We start from the raw sequence: 21942 nt of genomic DNA on the forward strand, positions 1-21942 counted from the left end.
GAGTCCAAAAGCCAGCATGGCATAATCTAAAGCAAACGTGGGGCTGGCTTATCATAATGTAGGAAAAGCTTTTTTTTTTTTTTTTTTTTTTTTTTGATTCCTTGTGGAACCCCTATGATGTGAATGTTGCTACATTTAATGTTGTCCCATGGGTCTTGTACACTCTCCTCAATTCTTTTCATTCTTTTTTCCTTATTTTTTTTTTCTGCCATTCAGTGATTGGCTCCACTCTGTCTTCCACCTCACTTAATTGTTCTTCTGCCTCTGTTAACCTGCTATTGGTTCCTTCTAGAGTAATTTTCATTTCAGATATTGTGCTATTCATCTCGCTCTTTAAATCCTCTAGCTCTTTGTTAAAATTTCTTTTGAGTTCTCCATCTGTGTCTCCATTCTTTTTCCATGATCTTGGATCATCTTTATTATCATCACCCTGAATTCTTTTCCAGGTAGATTGCCTATCTCTTCATCATTTAGTGGTTTTTGTGTGTTTCTGTCTTGTTCCTTTGTCTGAAAGCTACTTCTTTGTCATCTCATAATGTCTACTGTTTATGTCCCCTTAACAGCCAGTGTGTAGCTGCAGTAGCAGATGCCTGGTCCTGGAATTCTTAGGGGTGGTAGCAGTTCACATGTACCCAGAGCATGTGTTGGGAGCAGCATAATCACAGTCCCTCTCCTGGTGCTGGGTGGCTGCTAGGGATGGGGTCTGTGAGGCAGATGGCAGTTATTCATAATTCATAGGACTGCTTTTGAAACACAAAGGGATAGCAGTGTCTCCTGTAACCCCTCCTGTTACCAGGTAGCTTTCACTTGTTTTTCAAGGAAAGAAGGTAAAAACATCAAAGCCAGAAATTTATACTTGGAGACATGTTCAGAAAAGTTTAAAAAGTAGGATATAAATACTGCCTTGCTTTTACCTAGTTCAGAGTTTAGCATTTTATTAGCATCTTTCCTACAGTAATTATTCTACTCAGAGGTAGACATTATGCTCAGTTAAGTGGCATTGGCCCTACATTCCAGTGAATGCATAAGATTAGAAACACTGCAAACTTTCTAAAGGCTTTGTTAAAATCTATAGACCACCACAAAAAATCTTATTGGTTTCAAATAGCATGGTTAATCTGTAGGGAAACTGTAGTACCTGTAGACTGCTAGATACTTGTATTCTGTAGGGCCAGAATACAATATTTGATTTTAATTTTAAAGAGAATGTTAACTTTCAGAGCATTATATGGGGCCTGTGTTTGTTGCTAAACAACTCGGCACATGTTGCTTTGCATTTCTGTGCAAGCCCCATATTAATCACAGCCTGTTGTAATCTAACTGCTGATTGTTTTGAAGGATAAGGAGAAATGCATCTGGTTTCCAGTGAATCCCATGCATTCAAATTGCTGTTAAAATGACAGAAGTCGAGTCACAGAAGCTAAAATGTGGCAGCTCCATACCTGGGAACACTAATGTGAAGGAGCATTACCCCCGTATGGATGTATTTGGTGGAGAAATGTTTTTAACTTGTTAAGGAACACAATTAATTCAAATTTGAGAATGAGAAGTTATAATCATTAAAGGCAATTTCATTTCTGAGCCACTTACAGAGACAGAAAATATGACATAGCCTTCATAAAACTGTAAATTGCATCTGATTTGAACTTCATTCGAAACTCCAGAGTGTGAGCAAACTCTGAGTTTCCTGTTAAATATAAAAGTTTAAATGAGAATTCAGAACCCAGGAGACGGCTGATTGACAATGCACAATCTCACTGAAGCTTGAGTGGGTATACACCAGCACAGTTAATCAAAACTCCGTTCAGCTGCCAGCTCTTTATGCATTCGTCAGAGCCCAGCAGAGAGCTTTCCAGGCAGAAGATTCACATGTCAAGGCTTGAGCTTTGTTTTCCTTGACACTCCAAGAAGATTAGTGCATGCCAGATCTGTGCAGCCCAGGAACTGGGCATTGACGGTGGAGATCTGTGCCATCAAGTGTCATGGCCTCATGTTCCATCAGAAATGGAAAGGCTGCCACCAAGGTTATTGGTGTCATATGGTTTGAAGAGAAATATTTTGTTTCAAACATGTGTCAAGAGAGAGAAAGAGGATACTTCTTACACTCATAGCAGGGTATCATCAGCCTTCACCACCCAACAACACCCACTGCTCCCCTGACACTTATATTCATAGAGTATATAGGAAAGTATGTGGGCGAGTGTGTTGGTTTTGTGAAAATAAGAAAAATCTTTTTGTTCCTACTCTGATTAAATCTTAAATCTACTCTGAGTTATACTTCAACCTATAAAAACTGCCACACCTAGATATCCTTAATAATTTTGTCCAACACTTGAAAATTCATTACCTTCGAAGGTAAATACACATGACCTCATCCAAAGTTTAAAGTTTTCATTGAACATAGAACTCAAATGAGGTGTGTGTGGATTCAGTTGTACAGGTAGTTGTACCCAGAATCTACGTTGCCCTGGCTTTGTAACTTGCCAATGAACATGTACTGTGTGACTTAGCTGATAATAAACTTGCCAGGCTTTGTTTCAAACTATGTGTCTTGTTAACGCCTTACTGAGCTGCAAAGAATTGCCTTCTTAGTCTCATTCCAAATTGATTTTCTCAGCATCTATTGTGGACAAGGAGCTTGCAAACTCCTGAAGAACTCATAAATGGAAGTGCTCATCCTCTTTCTCCTTGGATAATAGATATCACATTACCACTCTAAAGCACCGTTTCCATGGCAGGAAAGATATTTGAGAAAAGAACCAGTGTGACAACCCTTAAAGTACCAGAGATTGTGTTGTCCAGGACAGCTGAGATAAGGCAAGTGCCATTGAAACATCTCCCCTTATTTTATCTCATAGGAAATACCACAAACCAGAAACACTTGTGAAAATATTTGTAGCATCTCCTCAGGCTCTGAGCACTTCTTATGTGAAATTGTGCTGGTTGGGTCATGCTCAGTCCTTTCATATTCATTCCATCTCTGCTGCCCAATTCATAGTAATAATGATGCTTCATTTGAATAGTGTTGATGGTTTTCAGTGGTTGGACTCGCTCTTTTTTTTTTTTTTTTTTCTTCTTCTTTTTTAGGACCACACCTGCAGCATATGGAAGTTCCCAGGCTAGGAGTTGAATTGGGGCTTCAGCTGCTGGCCATAGTCACAGGCACAGCAACACCTGATCCGAGCCGTGTCTGCTACCTACACCACAACTCATGGCAGTGCCAGATCCTTAACCCACTGAGTGGCACCAGGGATCCAACCCATGTCCTCAAGGATACTAGTTGAGTTTGTTACAGCTAAGCCACAATGGGAACTCTTTTTAAAAATTTTATATTAGAGTTGATGTACAATGTTCTGTCAATTCTGCTGTGCAGCAAAGTGACCCAGTTATACAGTATATACATTCTTTTTCTCATATTCTCTTCCACCATGTTCTATCACAACTGATTTGATGTAGTTCTCTGTGCTACACAGCAGGACCTCATTGCTTATTCTAAATGCAATAGTTTGCATCCACCAATCCCAAACCTGCAGAATGAGGACTTTTCCTGTTTCTGGACTCAGAAAGCTTCTGGATCCCCTGCTCTACACCCACCTTCCATCTCAGCAGGCTTGACACTGTCTTCTCTTATAATACCTGGAGCTGTCCTAGAGCATAGCTTTTATTTTTCCAGGAATGTGTCACTGCAGTTTGTGTGAGCTTATAGCTACTCATGCCAGCCTATAGCCTCCTTCCTTACTCTCTTGCCTTTAACCAAGGTTAAAGATGTGGCTTGGTGTTGCAAGACATGTTTCCTTGAAAACTCCATCTTGTCCTTCTTTACTTTATCCCATCTTCTTGTCTTACTTTATCCCATCTTCCTTCTTGGAAAAACAGTCACAGTGCTGGTAAATGACTTAAGCTTAAGAGCAAAGACCTAAAGGCATAAATGACTTAAGCTTAAGTACTGTTATGTGCCTAGAGGTCAGAGTAAGAGCTTAACCCTTTACCACCTAAGTGGCTTTCTAAACAAACCCTGTATCATCCACCCATAGCCACTCCTCACTTAATCTCACAATAAAAGCAGTGTGGTTTCTTGAGGCAGGGTGCTCTTGGTCCTTGAGATCTGGAGTTCCCCGGCGCTCTTGGTCCCTGAGACCTTGAGTCCCGCGCTCTTGGTCCCTGAGACCTTGAGTCCCCCGGCTCCCACCTTTACTTAAGATAAATGTCTCTGTGTCTTGTTTTATGTTAACTATTTTTCCTTAAGTTCCACAGCACCCGTTCTTCCCCATCCTGCTGAGCTGGCCCCGGCAGCTTGGATCTCGTGTTGCTGTGGCTGTGGTGTAGGATTGCAGTTGCAGCTCCGATTTGACCCCAGCCTGGGAACTTCCACATGCTGCAGATGTGGTTGTAAAAAGACAAAACAAAAACAAAAGCAAAAACAAAAACAAAAACAAAAAACACTTGAATTAGTGTATGGAACACACAGAATGCAGCCTGGTGTGGGGAAACCTTGGTTAGTCATGTTTTTCATTATACATACTCATCCCAATCTGTTCTCACAACAAGTCTGCAAGGCAGGGGTTTTCATCCCCTTCCCAGAGGGAAAAAAATGAGTGATTTAGTCATGCTCACAAAATTATAAGCATGAGTGTTGAAGTTCTAAGTCTTTCTAATGCTATAAAGCCTTACCACAATATGATGCTGCATTCTGAGGGACCCCAGCTGGTAAGATACTCCAAGGAAAAACCTTCTTCCCTGCAGGTTTGGTCTTGGAATTGGGACAGGGTGTAAAATTGGTGGGTAATGTATTCTCACTGGGATTATTAGGAGAAAAGGGAGGGGCCTGCAGGTGACTGTGATAGGGTCTTTGCAAAAACGTAGTTTGTAGGAGTGATATTTATTTTTATTTAAAAAATTTTTTATTGTTTTTTTAAATTTTTGGCCATGCCCATGTCATGTGTAAATTCCTGGGCCAGGGATGGGACCTGTGTCACACTAATGACCTAAACCACAATGGTGATAATTCTGGATCCTTAAACTGTTTAGCCACCAGGAAGCTAGGAGTGATTTGTAAATCATATTTAGAAAAGTTCATTCCCTGGTTATTGTAAATCAAACTCTGCGTTTAGCACACATGTGCATGTGCACACACACACGCATGTACACGCATAATATAAATATAAATATGTTTATATGTAAATATAACTTTCCCCAGCTCTCATCATCTCTGACTAATGCAGGAAATTGAATGAAAATTTTGTTTTTCCCTACTGATGTAGGAAATCAGGGATCCTAATTTTGAATTAACTCACGGTTTGGTTCACCATACACTCTACTATTTCTAGATATTCATTATTTTTCATTTCTCTTGTATGCTTTTCCTTTTTTCTTCATTCAACATGCATATGCTAAATCCTTACTATTTGCCAGTCAATGTCAGTTCAGATGAATTAGCAGGATCCTTGCCCTCAGGCAGCCCTGACTCTAGCTGCTCCTTCAGAGTTTAGTGCCCTTCTCTATTGCCATGTTCCTTGTTCTGTTCAGGTCTCTATTCTACCTCACCAGTTTCCTAGTAACCTACTAAATGGTCCCCTGCTTCAGCTTTCTAAGCATGGATATCACTGTGTCCTCTTTCCACCTAGAAACCTTTGATGGCGTCCTACTGCTTGATGAATTGAGTACAGATTCCTTTTTGTAGTTTTCAAAGCCTTCATCACTCTGACTTCTGACTTCTCTTCCCATTGACATTTGTACAAGCACCCTCTCTTTCATCCTTTTTGCTAGATTCCTAAAGAAACAATATCTCCCCAAGCCTATTTCTTCCTTCTCCTCTACTCTACCTGTGAAAATTGTGCCATTGCAGTTCAGATGTTACCTTTGATCTCAGTTACATATCCTCAACCAACTATCTAGCCCTCTGTTGTATAGGTAATAGTTCATGGAAATACTATGTGTTCTCTTTACATGATCTCTTTTAATCCTTACTATAAGACTGTGAAGTAGGTGATGCATTATCTCCATATTACACATGAGGAAACAGGCTTGAGACAATATGTGGCAATTGCCAATATATGGCAACATAGGATGATGCAGAGATACAGCCTCAAACAGCCCCCTTCGGGATTCTCACTTAGCTTTTGGACCAGTAACCTACTCAAGGTCACATAGCTAATGAATAAGGGAGCAAAAAACCAGCAACTGTCTGATCCCAAAGCCTGAATTGTTTGATTGCAGTCTGACTCAAGGATGAGGATGTGAATGCCAGCCTTAAGATGTTACCTTTCTTGTTTCTAAACCTCTAGCACAAAGCAAAGCAAACCTTCTGAGTGAACGATTAAAAGTGGAGTGAGGTAAATTCTGACTGGATTCAGAGTTCTAGAAAACTTAAGGAGATGTAAGGGAAAGGATTAAGGGAATACATAGCTCATTCTTTATCTCGGCGGTGTTTAAGTGGTGTGTCTCTGGCACGCAAGCAAGAATTCTGGGGCAAACTTACTTGAGACTTAACTTTTTCAATTTTCTTAGCCTCTCAGTATTATATGGTCGAAGAGCCAAGGTTTGAATCCTTTGGAGAAAGATTCTTTTCTTTCTTTCTTTTTTGTCTTTTTAGGGCCACACTTGTGTCATATGGAAGTTCCCAGGCTAGGGTTTGATTTGGAGATGCAGCTGCCAGCCTATGCCACAGCCACAGCAAAAAAAGGATCCGAGCCACTCTGTGACCTACATCACAGCTCATGGCAACGCCGGATCCTTAACCCAATGAGTGAGGGCAGGGATTGAACCCACGTCCTCATGGATACTAGTTTGGTTCATTACCACTGAACCACAACGGGAACTCTGTAGAAAGATTATTTTTGATGCCTTCTTCTGCTGATCTGTATTGTCACTATGGACATACCCACAGGCCTTCTAAAGCCTTGCTGGCAGCAACCCCAGAGGACAGAGGACTCTAGGGGCACCTGATGTCTTTGGGGGCTTGCTTAACTTTCATCCTAAGAGAGGCTAAAAGGTGGGTCACTGAGGGCCTCTCCCTTCTCCCAGTCTGCCTTTCTCGAGGGCTGAAAACTAGCAAAGTAAACTGGAGAAAGCTGAGGGAGATACCAAGAAAAAGAGGAAACAATTGCTTTTCTTTGAAAATAGTTAAAATAGAAATTGCCCTAATTTTAACAATGCATGAAACTTTGTCAGCTACCAGGAGTGGATGGATTGCCTTCTGCTTCACAGGGAAATATTCAATATAAATAACTTAAATAACATTCAAGTGATAAATTTTTTTTTAACAATTCCAAAATAGAGACTCATGCATTTGAGCCATGCCTTAGAAATGTGCCTACAAACCATTGTTGGACTTGACCCTGGTGAATCCACAGAGGGGAGGAAATGTGTACCACAAGAAAGAATAGAATGTTTTATTCATGGAATGACATCAAGAGTATTAAATATATTATTCTAAATGAGCCTTATTTTACTTTAGCAGATGGTAAGTAATTTATCTAAGTTACGAGCATATTGTTAGAAATTCATCACGCGAAGTGTACTATCAATCATATTTTAACCTTTTCATGTGTAAGGAATGAAGGTATTTCATTCTAGACCCTTGAATGTCCTACAAGGTATCATGTATGTTAGCAATTCCATTTGGAAAGAATTACCTTGAAAGAAAGAGTAATTGTAAAAAGCACAGAGTTTAAATGTAAATGACCTCATTGTGGTGTGTGAGGGAGGAAGTGAAATAGTGAATGATATGAGTGATGGTAGAGTTCTAAACTGAGACTGTGGGGAAGCCAATAAGATTATTTTTACCCTATTCAAAAATATTTTCAAGTTAAATTCTGAATTGAAACCATCAACAAACAACTAGCATCACTGTTTTTGATTGGGAAACATTAGCATTGTGGTTAAGAAAGTTGTTTTGAAGTCAAACTAGACTTCCTAAATCATTATTTGGTTAGTCCTTAGAATAAATACCTCGTCTTTCAGAGTTATTTTTACTTTATTTTAAGATAGCCTCTGGTTTTTTGACAGGTGGTGCTAATAGTGAGGTTACTGTGGGCTTATAGTGCATACATTACATGTATACCCTTACGTATGTACAACTTTGTGGGTTGTGGGCTTTTGTAATCCCCGTTTTATAGTTTAGGGGTCAAAATATGTGCAAAATATGTGCATTCATGGGTGTGCAAAATATTCTTGAGAGAAACTGAAGACCCAAATAAATGGAACAATTCAATGTCTATGGTTTGGAAGATTTAATATATTAAAATGTCAATTCTTCCTAAACTGGTACAATGCAGTCCTAATAAAAATACCTGTAGAGGTTTTTTTTTTTTTGATAGAAATTTTAAAAACTTATCTATCCTAAAACTTATGTAGAAAATCAAAGGACTTGTAAAAGTCTCAATAAATTTAAAAAACAAAACATCAATGTTGGAACTCTTGCAGTACTTCACTTTAAAACTTATTATGACGCTATAATAATCAAAACAATATTGGTCATTGTACAACTACAAATGTAATAAATTCACTGAGTAATAAAAAAGAAAGAAAAAAATAAAAATTAATAAAGCTAATGGACCCTTCTCCCTAAAAAAAAGAAAAACTCAAAACAAAACAAAACAAAAAAACCAATATTATAATGGAATAAAATGATATATAGTATAGATAGGTCATTGGAACAGACTACAGATCCAAAAATGGAAATGTAGCCAAATAGAGTTTTTTACAAAGTCATCAAGGCATTCAATAAGGAAAGAAAAATCTTTTCAAAAAATCGTGTGGGACAATTGGACAGCCCATAGGGGAAAAAAAGAGCATTGATTCTTACCTCTCTTTAGATACAGAAATTAACTAGAAATCATAGACCTAAATGTAAGTGCTAAAACTATAAAACTGCCTGAGAAAATAAATAGAAGATATGTCCAGTTGCCTTGTATGTGGCAAAGATTTTATAAAAATACACAAAAAGCTTGAACTGTAAAAGGAAAAAAAATATTAAGTTGGACTTCATAAAAATTTTAAACTTTCAGGAGACACTCTTGAGAGTTCCCTTTGTGGCTTAGCATGTTACCAACCGGACTAGTATTCATGAAGATGCTGGTCCAATCTCTGTCCTTGCTCATTGGGTTAAGGATCCGGTGTGGCCATGAGCTGTGGTGTAGGTCGCAGTTGTAGCTCGGATCCCACATTGCTGTGGCTGTAGTGTAGGCCAGCAGCTGTGGCTCTGGTTTGACCCCTATCCTGGGAACTTCTGTGTGCCTCTGGTGCAGCCCTAAAAAAAGCAAAAATCCCAAAAAACAAAAAACAGAAACACTCTTATAAAAATGGAAAGACAAACTGAGATCTAAGACCTAAGATAAAACATTTGGAAAATATAAATCAAAGGACTTAAAAATTATGCGAGAAAATCTTTTTATATCTCAATAATGAAAAAAAAATAGCCCAATATAAAAATAGATAAAATATTTGAACAGACATCTCACTAAGGTATATAGATAGCAAATAAGTACATGGAAAGACACTCCACATCTTAGTTATTAAGGGAATTATAATTAAGACCACAGTGAGGTACCACTACATTAGAATGTCTCAATTTAAAAAGACTACTCAAACAAGTGTTTTTAAAGATTGCTTAAAATTCTTATAAAATGCTAGTAAGGGTTTATAAAAGTACAATGTCTTGGAAAACATTTTGATTTTCCTTTAACAAGTTCAACACAAACCTGCCAAAAGACCTAGTCATTACATTCCTAGGTATTTATCTGAGAAAAATGAAAGCACATGTCCACATATAGACTTGCACACATTTTCATAGCAGTTTCATTTGTCATAAGGACAAAACTGGAAATAAAGTGTCCATTGAATAGCAAACGAATGAATAAATTCTGATATATCTATACGATGGAATAATACTCAGCAATAAATAGGAGTGAACAATTGATACATACAACGTGGATGAATCCCAAAATAATTATACCAATTGAAGAAATCAGACAAAAATGTTTTGTCTGTGTGATTCCATTTACATAAAAGTCTAGAAAACACAAACCAATCTGTGATATAAAACAGTTATGTTGCCTTTGGATGATAGTAGGGTGATGTAGGAATGGATTTTAAGGGGCGAGAGAAAGCTTTTGGATGTAATGCATATGTTCATTGTTTTGTTAGTGGTGATGGTTTCACAGTTGTGTACATATGTAAAAACTTATCAAGTCATATACACTTTAAATATGTGATGGCTTTTCACCTCAATTATTCCTAAATAAATCTTTAAGTTTTTGAAAAAAATCAGAAAAAATAATTCATTATACTTTTCACAAAAATTTTCTGAGGATTTAAAAAATAAATTTGTGTTTGTTTATACAATTAAAATAATATGAAGAAATTATCAGACTTTTTTTCTTTAACATTGTATGATGTTCCTAGTATGATTAAAAATTCTTTATAAATATTCACATTAAAAGAATCATACTGTAATATGTTCATATATTGAAATGCACCAGCCTTAAATGTCTGTTTTCATGAGCTTGGTAATTTTATGTAGCCGTCTGAGCATAACTCTGTAAGGATACAGAACATCTTCATCACCCCAGAAAATTCTTTTTTTTTTTTTTTTTCCGGCCTTTTCTAGGGCCGCTCCCGTGGTATATGTTCATTAGACCCCAGGCTAGGGGTCTAATCAGAGCTGTAGCTGCCGGCCTGTGCCACAGCCACAGCAACCCCAGATCCAAGCCACGTCTGTGACCTACACCACAGCTTAAGGCAACACTGGGTCCTTAACCCACCGAACAAGGCCAGGGATCGAACCTGCAACCTCATGGTTCCTAGTCGGATTCATTAACCACTGAGCCACGATGGGAACTCCCACCCCAGAAAGTTCTTAATGCCCCCTTCTGGTCAAACTTTACTCCCTATAAATAACGACCTTTCTGATTTCTATAATTGTTGATTAGTTTCATATGTTTTTAAACATCATATAATTGGATATATTCTTATTTCTTTTTCAGCACAAAAATGCTGGACTTGCCCTTAAACTGGTGGACCAGCCTCTTTGATACCAAAAGTGTCCAGTCCTGTAGCTGCCCCTTTCTACTCTATGCCATCTCTTCACAGATCCAGCTCCATATATCCAGGAAGAGGCCAAATACATATGGCTCTTCATAAGATGCTGAGCTAAAGTCCTGCTGCTTGCCTTTCTGTCTCAGCCTAGGTGAGTCAGCCCTTCTTAAACTGGGAATCATGTTCTGTAAGTGTATCGTTAGACCCCCAAGTGCAATAGGAAATGTACAGAAGGTTTTGAGTCATTACCTATACCTACAGGGAGAGAGTAGCAGATGCCATTTGAAAGGGGCCTGATTAAAGAGCGTGTGTGCCAACCGTGTACCTGATTGGCATCTGTGGCTTTGCAGCCAGACCATCTGTTTTTGCTAATGTAGCTCAAGTGTGGTGCATAATTAGGTTAGGGTCAGGACTATTTTGCTCAAGTCTGTCTTGTGTGTGCTGCCTCCAGCTAGGTAAACACTTGGAGAGGCATGACCAGGACTATTGACCAGAACCATCAGAGAGGGGAAACTTCTCTGAAAGGTGTCAGGGAAAAAAAGGGATAATGGACTCTATTTGTGTTTCACTAGGGGAAACTTAAGTATGGAGGAATGCAGAGCTAAAGCAGAGAGAGGGCAAGGGGTATGAGGTCAATAGTTAAAAATAGGTGGTTTCACAAGCTGGAAGAAGGAAGTCTAAAAATAAGAGAAAAATCAGGATGGACTGACAGGAAAAGAGGGAGACAGACATTAATAGTTATGACTCTGGGGTGATGTTTACACCAATGGAGGCTTCCGTACTCCCAACCCACTACCAGCTCATTAGAGTAGCTTTGCTTGGAATGCAGGAAAAGAGTGCACTTTTGTCTAAATATAATTCTAGTACCTATGGATTTTATGATGATTCCCTCTCATTGTTGTACCCCCCTGAATTCCCATCTTCATGACAAAGCCTGGCAAGAGCAAGAAGACAAGTTCATTTAAACAATCTCTCTGCGTATGCCTGGCCACAGAACTAGATTTATAGTACAGGGTTATTTGACATCTTGTGTTTTATTCTTGCCCTTATACAATATATTACATAAAATGTCCCTGTATCAAATCCTATGAAACTTAGAAACACCCCTAGAGGGTCTCGTGTTTGATAATATTTACACAGGAGAAGAGCAGTATTTTCAGCAGTTGCTTTGTTTTGTTTTGTTTTAAGGCTACACTCGTGGCATATGGAAGTTCCTGAGCCAGGGACTGATTCCGAGCTGTAGCTGCATACTATGCCACAGCTGTGGCAATGCCAGATCCTTTAACCCACTGCACCAGGCCAGGGATCAAACCCACACCTCTGCAGTGACCCAAGCTGCAGTTGGATTCTTAATCCACTGTGTCACAGCAGGAACGCCTCTCAGCAATTCTTACTATTAAGTTCTTAATATTTTGAAGAACATAAAATACTCCATTCATAACATTATTTGAAGTTTAAAAAAACCAATTAGACAGTGTGACTAAAAAAGCAAAGCATATAACCAGTTTCAGAGTATGCATTCTCAACCTACATCTTTGTGGTTTGGGTATGTCTTTCAAAGCGGGTGACCCCAAACCTACCCCTAGCAGCCCAACAGCTCCTGACTTGCACAATGGATTAATAAGTAAGGTATCCAATGCAGGTACTTTTTTTTTTTTTTACAATTTATTGTTCAGGATTTCATACTATGGTAAGCCTTTATGTTTACTCTTTCCTGTGTTAACATATAATCTTTTTAGAAAACTATATTCTGAATATATATAGCTTTGATATTTTTCTTAAAGTGTGTGTTTGTCATTCAGAATAATTATGGCTGGAGGAAATTTGCCCTGTTGAAGTCAAAATACCCAGCATTCCAACAGCAGATATACATGCCTCGGGGGCTGATCTGCTGATTATGGCCTGGGGATGGAGCAGCTCCCTGGGTCCTCCCTGTCACAGGCTTTTGAACACCTGCCCTTTCATATATGCACGTTGACACCCAAATGCTTTTTGTTGATATTTGTTGGATAAGCATTTTGAGCTATCACATGGTTGGTTGTCTTTGTTTAGTAGTGTTTGTTGTGGTTTTTGGCTATATCAATGCCTTTTTCTCTTATTAATTTAAAAAATAAGTGTATTATGGAGGAAATGAAAGTGCATACACCAGCATTAAACAGCACAGTACTTATAAGCTAATTTAGATCATCATTAGATGAGCTGAAGCTGTGACTTTTTAGCCTCAATTAGATGCTTAATGAATTAAGTTGGCTGACTATATTAATTATGAAAAAAGGAACAAAATTAAAATTTAGAAAAAGTGAAATGTTGGAAATATTTGTTGAAGATTGATTCTATAAGGCAAAAATTATTAAAACTTTTTAAGTTTAGTTTCATGGGATTAATTTACCTCCATCTCTACCTCCGGACACACACCCAAAATTCTTTCCTTTGATTTTCAAAATGTCACTATTTAAATATATTTTAAGGACATATTGCATATCAAAAATCAGAATGTCTTGTACGTCTTTTTGATTAAAAGTTAGTCTCAAAAAATCACAGCTTAATTTTTGTGCTTGGTGCGAAGCATTATTTGCACAACACATTGTAGATAAATAGCTGATGTCACCACCTGTTTTTTCTGCATGCCCAAAGAGATATTCAAAGTATTTAGCAAACAATATAGACATATTGGTACTATGGTCCTATTGGTTTAGAGAGAAGAAATCCCTTAAGATGATACTATGGTGTATTGATATCTTATAAATCTCCTTAAAGACACAATACAATATTGCATTCAGTACACGCACAATAAAGGCTATAAAAGTATGCTGTTTTGTGAAGTGCTGTATAGGATGAGACTATTTCAAGTCAATTCTATGTTGTAGGAATTTGTAATTTGTATTCTCCTTTCTGTAAAGGTAATTTTGGCTATAAAACTTGGAAGGCTTCTTATCCCTTTGCATAATTTGGCTTTTTAATTAAGAATTTGATGAAGTTCCCTTCATGGCACAGCGGTTAACGAATCCAACTAGGAACCATGAGGTTGCAGGTTCAATCCCTGTCCTTGCTCAGTGGGTTAAGGATCCAGCGTTGCCGTGAGCTGTGGTGTAGGTTGCAGACGCGGCTCGGATCCCGCGTTGCTGTGGCTCTCACATAGGTCGGTGGCTACAGCTCCGATTAGACCCCTCGCCTGGGAACCTCTTATGCCGCGGGAATGGCCCAAGAAATAGCAAAAAGACAAAAAAAAAAAAAAAAAAAAAAAAAAAAGAATTTGATGAGGCTACATTGATTTCCTTTTTTTCTGGGGTCCTAGTCTCTAATTGCCCTGCCTCTCCCTTCATCACCAGTCTTACAGGTTCTCTTAAGTCTTGGGTTCCTAGCTCTTCCTAATCACAATATTGATACTAACAGTCAACTTCACCAAATGTAATCATAGATCCCACTTCCAGAAGGCGTTCCAGTGGGACAATTGCGGTTGTGACATTGACAAGATAGAGTGTTTAGTCACCAAAATTACTTATCATGTGGGAAAACTAACTTGGGTGGTTAAGTTTTTGTATCTGCTTGACCGAGCCACAGGGTGTCTGGATATCTGGTCAGTGTTTTGTGATGGAGTTTAAGAATGAGTTTAATATTGAATTTGTGAACTGGAGATTGGTGCTTGCCATCTGCTTCTACACAGAATGAATTATGAGCCACTGCAGCTGCTGACCCTCAACATCCCCTGAAAAGAGCTCAGGGTGGAGATTAGGACTGAGGCACTCGGTACTCTGGGTAAACTGGCAGAACAGGTCTTTGAATAGTTAGATATTTTCAGGAGATTTTATGAGCCCAATTCTTCCATATCCTCATATCTAGAAAAGCACTGAAATCTCTCATAGTGATGTCTGCTTCTCTTGATTAGCAGAATCCTTCTGTAAAAATGTGTGCTTGGTTGCATGTACCTCCGCCCTTTAACAAAATCACATATATACTGACATTCCCGTCTACCTCTTTGGAGTGGTTTCTCAGAGCTATCTGAAATGCTGCCTCCCAGGCTATAGTCCTCCTATTTCCCCAAATAAAACTTAACTCTCAACTAAGTTGTGCATATTTTTTAAGTCAACAGAATTAATAGGTTGAATAAAACAGATTGTTCTCCCTCATGTGAGTAGGCCTTGTCCAATGAGTTGAAGGCCTAATAGAACAAAAGGCTGCCTCTTCCATAAAGAGGAAGGAATTGCCTCCTGCCTGACTACCTCAAGCTGAGATGTCAATTTTTCCTGCCTTTGGACTTGAACTGAAACCTCAGCTTTCCTGGTCCTGAGACTTGTTAGTTTCACTAGTCATGTGAGCCAGTTCCTCATAATAAATCTCTTTCTGTGTATTATACATCCTATTAGTTCCTTTTCTCTAGTGAATCCTAATCCTCTGACATTGACAGATAGAAATATTTTTTTTCTCATAAACTATCTACAAATCCATAGGCCAGACAACTCGAAAATGACAACAATTAAAAGTCCTTCTTAAAGCACATGACCAGTTCCCCCTGCTATTGGAGCTACTATTCTGAGCATGGCTATCCTCCACATTGTTTTCAGCCACAAAAAAACCATGAGCCTGTTCCATGTAAAGAGATTCCATGCTTGTTTTCTTATGACATCATAGAGGGCAACACAATGCAAGAACCACAGAAGAACAGCTGAATTCAGTAGCTTTCATCTTTAAATCAGAAAGCCACTTCCCTTATCTTGATAAGTAAACCTGCTAGGCTTCAGGTTAGAGTAATCCTGGGAGTGATCATGAAATCCACCTTCTATCAATTTCTCTCCTTGCATGTGGGGGTCCCTCACATGGCTGTCATGACATTAAGGCATCACTACATTTTTACCATTAAAGGCAATTAGAATTATCTGGGAGAGAAACACATGTCGACACCTGGGATTTTCAAGGAGGTGTCTTAAACACATCAAATTTTAAGGTTCTAAGGACTAAATTTACAGCCTTAAAATTATTAACCTTAATATCTCGTCTTTCTGGCCAGATATAATAGACATTTTGTGTGACTGTTGTGAAATAGTATGTTACAGATTCATTGAGAGATAAACATATTTTTCTCCAGCTTTTAATCTCAGAGTCAGAAATATTTCTCATAGTTAATACTTATTAAACTCAATTTTGAAACTTTAGTTCCATCTTCGATTTATTCCTTTCACTAATTCCTCAGGTTATCAGTTCTGTTTTTTTTTCCTTCCTTTTTTTTTTTTTTTTTTTTTTTTTGTCTTTTTGCTATTTCTTGGGCCACTCCCGTGGCATATGGAGGTTCCCAGGCTAGGGGTCTAACTGGAGCTGTAGCTGCCAGCCTACACCAGAGCCACAAGCAACACTGGATCCGAGCCGCATCTGCAACCTACACCACAGCTCACGGCAACGCCGGATCGTTAACCCACTGAGCAAGAGCAGGGACCGAACCCGCAACCTCATGGCTCCTAGTCGGATTCATTAACCACTGCTCCACGACGGGAACTCCCTTTTTTTTTCCTTCTAAATGACTCCCATATATATTCTTTTATTCCATTTGACTCTGCAATGAGTAATGGTGACTTAATGATTTAAAAGTATATACAAGTAGTTTAAAAGTATTTACGAGTAGTTAAAGTATGGACAAGTAGTTATGAGGTTGGAATGGTGAGACCGAAGACCATAATGACGTATGTGTGTGGCTGTGGGGTTAATACACAATAAATACTTTCAAAATTTTATTTTAGTGATTTATTAAAACAGTCACTAGACTGACTGCTCTCTTAATACTTTACATAAGCAGTAGGCCCAGACTGAATGAACCTGAAGGGAGGTCTGCCTGATTATAAGGTAAATGTCCTAAAAACTGCACCGAGAAATACCTAATATCTTTTGTACAGCTTAGGTCCAAGTGAGCTAAGTATTTCCATTATAAGTTAATGATGATGAGCAACAGTCACTTTAATGTCACAAATTATCTCTTAAATCATTAACAATTGATACAGTTGTATTTAATAGAATTTTAGATTTCATATCTTTCATGCATTGTAATTCTTAGAAAGACAGGAATCTATAGTTCGCTTGCCTGGAATCTCTCTAAAAAAGAATGTCCCTGAGTGTCCCATTCTTCAAGCTCTCTGAACAAAATGAAGCTTACTATACTTGATGTTTGTTCACCTGAATCATGTCGATCCTGTATTTACTCATAAATAAAAAGGTAGCTTACACATGCAGTTTCCTTTTGACTAGACCATTAAGAACAAAACTTAATGGCTTCTGGCTTGCTCCAGAGAAGCTACATAGGCTTGGAGAGACCAGGTCCAGGTCCTTTGCCTTCTTTCCTGAGTGATAGGTGTTGGGCTGCTGGCAGGGTTGGCTGGTGACATTTGCAGGCTAAGTCAGACCGAGAACATGAGAAGCATATCCACAAAGGAAGGGTGTCCCAGGGAAGAGTAGGGCTCCAGGCCTTATCAAGGAGCTGGGGAATCGAGCATATATACTGGATGAGGAAATAATTTTTGGAAAGGAATGAGAAACTCATTTATAGAACTAAGGCACATTGCCGGGGGCAAGGGCCAGGCTTGTTCGAGGCCCATGTATGACTAGAGAGCCTATTAATAACAGTTGCCATTTATTGTACCTTCACCATGTACTAACCACAATGCCAAGCATTTTACATACATTATCCTCTTGGATTCTTGCAAAGGCTCATTAGAGTAGAGAGTCCATTACATGGATAAGTGACTTAGCACACCTTTCTGAGGTCTCACTAAGTGGAAGCATTGAATAAAAAAGTCCATGCCTCAAGAGCACTGCAGGGAGGGTGTGATGTGAGTATATGTGTGCTTGAGGGTATGTATGAGTGTATGTGTGTGAACCAGGGTGAGCGTGTGTGTGTATGTGTGTGAAAGTGTGTAAGCTGTGTGATGGGGGGGGTGAGTGAATATACAGGGCAGAATGCAAAGGAACCCGGTAATTCCCTTCTGGTCACTTTGAAACTCAGGATCAGAGTGAGGACTCAGTGGACACCTTGATCTCAGGTCAGACTAAGCAAGAGTGACCCAGTGCCCAGTGAGCTGGGGGGACCAGCACAGATAACTCACCTGTGCTTTACTCTTGTGGCAAGTCAGGTTGGGTTTGGGGACTGGGAGATGAAGAACAGTGAGCGTTGCTGGTAAGTGGCTGCACCTGGGTGCATAGGCAGTTCTTCATTCTGGAATAATTTAAATGGGAAAACTAACAGCTTTAGTTCACAGGTCCCAGAATCATAACCAACCATGACTTTATGGTTTTCCAAGTACGCTCCAGCTCAAAGGGTTTTCTGAAATCCTTCAAATAGAAATCTAAAAGTAAAGTGAAATGAAGCAGAAGGAGGAAGAAATGCCGTAATCTCATTCAAACACAAAAGCTCCTGAGGACACAAATCACATTTTATGCCTGATATGGCATCTAGCACAGAGTGGGCCACGTTTATGACTCACTATAAACTCTCTTTGTGCGTGCAGTTTATATATACCCTTTTCTCATTTCAGAGTGATATAGGCCTGAGATTTGGTGCTCATGATTTTATGGAGACCATTTCCAGGATTGATTTGGGGTTTTTTATTGAACTAAACTAAAAACCTGAATATTCAACTGGTATAGACAAATAATACTGCCAACAAACAGATGTTTAGTATAAATTAAAAAGTCATTCCTGGAGTTCCCGTTGTGGCTCAGTGGTTAATGAATCCGACTAGGAACCATGAGGTTGAGGGTTTGATCCCTGGCCTTGCCCAGTGGGTTAAGGATCTGGCGTTGCCGTGAGCTGTGGTGTGGGTTGCAGATGTGGCTCAGATCCAGCGTTGCTGTGGCTCTGGTGTAGGCCAGTGGCTACAGCTCCGATTAGACCCCTAGCCTGGGAAGCTCCATATGCTGCAGGAGCGGCCCTAGAAAAGGCAAAAATAAATAAATAAATACATACATATATACATACATTAAAAAAAAAAGTCATTCCTAAATCATAAAAAAGGCCACTTGAGCTTTATATGATTGTGATGGAATCCAAAGCTCTATCAAATACCCAAATTTATTTATTAGTATCTGAAACTGACTTTATGCCAAGGGTGCTGATTAATCAACAGGATTTTGCAAGCCAGGCATGGACTATGAGTGATTCTCTTTGACAATTTCCATAAGAATTGCAAAAAGAACCCAGCTCTGTGATCTGCCCTTTGTCAGAAGACACTCAAATGGAACTCATTTTAATGGTGGTAGCGTGTACTGTACCCCCTTCCATTTCATTCTTCAAATTTATCAGACATAAATGGAATTTGGAAACATTCAGGATCTATAAATTCTTCATTCTTATTATTTTATCTCTTGTTTGTACTTCAGATAATTCAAAAAATGAATTTAATTGAAAGTATGACATAGCTTTGGACATCACTAAACAATTCAAGAGGCCTTGGTTCCTCTCACACAAATCTATCTTATGGGGCTGCTTGGGCTTCCTCACAACATGGCAGGTGGGTTTAAGAGCAAGTATCCTCAAGAGACGGGAAACAGAGGCTGTTATTTTCTTCAGGCCCAGGCTCAGGCTCAGAAACAGGCACAGCCTCACTTTGATCATTTTCTATGGTTAGGCGGTTATAGAAGAGAGGAGTCATAGATCCCACGTCTCAGCAGGAAGAAGGTAGACAGCATGATGGCTCTCTTTAATATCCTGACTGGAGCTTAAAAGAGGAACTTGAAGTGGAGAGGGTGGGGGGTGGGGGTTGTTGAAGGAAGGCTGCTCCATCACTTTAAAGATTCAGCTCTACCACCAAAAGAGTGTGTTTCTAACAGAAAAAAAGGCAAACTAAAGTTATTTAAAATCCCCGTTACTTCCTTTCTTATGGTTAACCTCTCCTTTCATTTCCATCCCTGCTCATCCCATGAAAAATGGCTGGGGATGAAGAAATGGGAAAAGTGTTGCATCCAGTTTGGGAAGACACCTAGAATTTGAATCCTTTACAGTCATATAATAGAATTTAATCTCAGAATGCCACTGTAAGGAGGGGGTGGGTATCCGTGAGACATAGTGTGTGCTAGTCAGATGGCCCTGGCTTAGGAGAGCTGACTGTGCACGCAGTCCACGCTCGGTGACATCACACTTCAATCTAGCTGTTTATACCACAGAGAGTGGCACACCCTACAAATCAGGGCTTTTTTTTTTTCCTTCAGAAAGTGAATTTACCCACATACCCCTGTATCCATGTCAGCCTGACCCTGACCAGGGAGCCACAGAAAGCAAAACAGAACAAAACCTGCCTTTGGAAAATTATAGTCCAGCTTTCTGAATGACCATCACTTTCTTATTTATTTAATTTTTTTGTCTTCTTAGGGCCGTACCTACGGCATATGGAGGTTCCCAGGCTAGGGGTCAAATTGGAGCTATAGCTGCCGGCCTACACCACAGCCATAGCAATGCTAGATCCGAGCCGTGTCTGCGACCTACACACAGCTCATGGCAACACGGATCCTTAACCTACTGAGTGAAACCAAAGGTCAAACCTGTGTTCTCATGGATGCCAGTCAGATTCATTGCCTCTGAGCCACGATGGGAACTCCCAGAATGACTATCACTTTCTGAAAAAGAAATTGAATGTAAGAGTGAATAAAATAATTAGTTTCAGTGTCAGATGGACAGCACAGACATGGATAAATTAGGTATAATAGAAAATACGGAGCGGCAATGGGACAGTCATAACAGAAGTTAAAAAACAAAACCTATCGGCCCACTGAGGAACCTGGTGGTGGAGGAAGTGAGGTATTGTGGAGAGACATGGGGCGGGGGGTGGTTCTTTCAGAGGCTGGGAGTGCCTGCTCACTGCCTCTTCCTGGTGCACTGCTTGGAGTTAGAACTTCTGAGGAAAAGAGCCTGGTGGTCTCTCTTCCCCCTTGTGGAATATCCTTGAAGCAGCCTTTCACTTGCATGTTGCCCCAGGTGCCCTTGGCTGTAGAAGTTTCTTCCTCCTTTCTCAGAAGAGGTAAGAGAGGCTTTAACATTGTACTTTCATGAAAAGAACAAGATTGCATTTGGAACACTATTCAGTTCCAGCTAAAAAGAACAGCTCGTAACTGTAAACCGTGAACTGCAATGTCAAAACAGAGTTCCAGGAGCTAGAAGCTGCAGCTTGAAACTGTAAACCAGAAACTGCAATGTCAAAACAGATTTCCAGGAGCTGGAAGCTGCAGCAGCCAGAGTGCTTGCTAAGCTAGTCAGAAAGGAAATTGCACCAGTCTGTATCAGCAGAGTCTGGCTATATTCATAGGGTCTGGAGGCAGAAGCATTACTGTAAATAAAGATATGGATTTTCACTTAGGTGGTATTGTTCTGAAAAGCAATTACATTAGCAATTTTCCTACCTCTGCTCTCAATGGGACTCGACTCTGTTCATCACTGATTACACCAGCGTTATCAACTGTGCTGTGAGTCCTAGGGTTCTGCTGAATCTCTGAGAAGCTATATTAAATAACACTCTTTCTCCAAACACCACTCTCCTACAAATAAGGCCATATTGGAAGCATTAAGCCTCCTGTTCTTCACTCTTCCTTTGATGTGAATCTTATATTCTGCATATTTACTTAAACTAAAAATTTGCAGATTCTTAAATTTACTCTGGAAATTTGCATAAACCATTCCCTCCTGCTCTTTGCCTCTTTAATTCCCAAACATAAGAGGAAGGCTCTGATTGCAAAAGCCAAGGCAGTGCACATTAGGTGAAGAAGCATTCTTAATGTTTATGTTTTGCTGAAGGAGAAACTAGGAGAAAGATGCCAGGGGAAGCAGGAACTGGAGACTGGTTTGCAGAGGGCTGGTGGTGGGTGGGTGCTTGTTAGAAATAAGGCCCACAATAGGAATGTAGAACTGAGACTCAGAGATAATAGGACATTTCCTGC

The 21942-nt window shown here is 39.5% G+C and overlaps 2 protein-coding genes across 5 annotated transcripts in view; both read left to right on the forward strand.

Annotated features, from left to right (window-relative positions):
• DYNC2H1 (dynein cytoplasmic 2 heavy chain 1) overlaps window positions 1-21942 on the forward strand; it is a 364937-nt gene that overhangs the window by 332680 nt on the left and 10315 nt on the right. The window contains exon 92 of the transcript XR_014815142.1: window positions 11092-11188. The gene's annotated coding sequence lies outside the window, so the exon portion shown is untranslated. The remainder of the gene's footprint in view (window positions 1-11091; window positions 11189-21942) is intronic.
• Window positions 20811-21942, forward strand: part of LOC146399833 (uncharacterized) — a 47570-nt gene continuing 46438 nt past the window's right edge. For 3 of the 4 annotated variants that reach the window (XR_014815143.1, XM_084975890.1, XM_084975891.1), the window contains exon 1: window positions 20811-21029. Coding sequence is in view for 2 of the 4 variants with exons in the window: in XM_084975890.1 (XP_084832016.1) it covers window positions 20825-21029 (205 nt within the window). In the remaining 2 variants the exon portion in view is untranslated. The remainder of the gene's footprint in view (window positions 21030-21942) is intronic. The other variant, XM_084975892.1, reaches the window with a different exon arrangement.

The sequence above is a fragment of the Sus scrofa genome, chromosome 9 (genome assembly GCF_054392235.1).
Source record: "Sus scrofa isolate SSC_HxYL_T2T_F1_AM1 chromosome 9, Sscrofa_HxYL_maternal_Yorkshire_Landrace_v2.0, whole genome shotgun sequence".
In the NCBI taxonomy this organism is placed as follows: Eukaryota; Metazoa; Chordata; class Mammalia; order Artiodactyla; family Suidae; genus Sus; species Sus scrofa.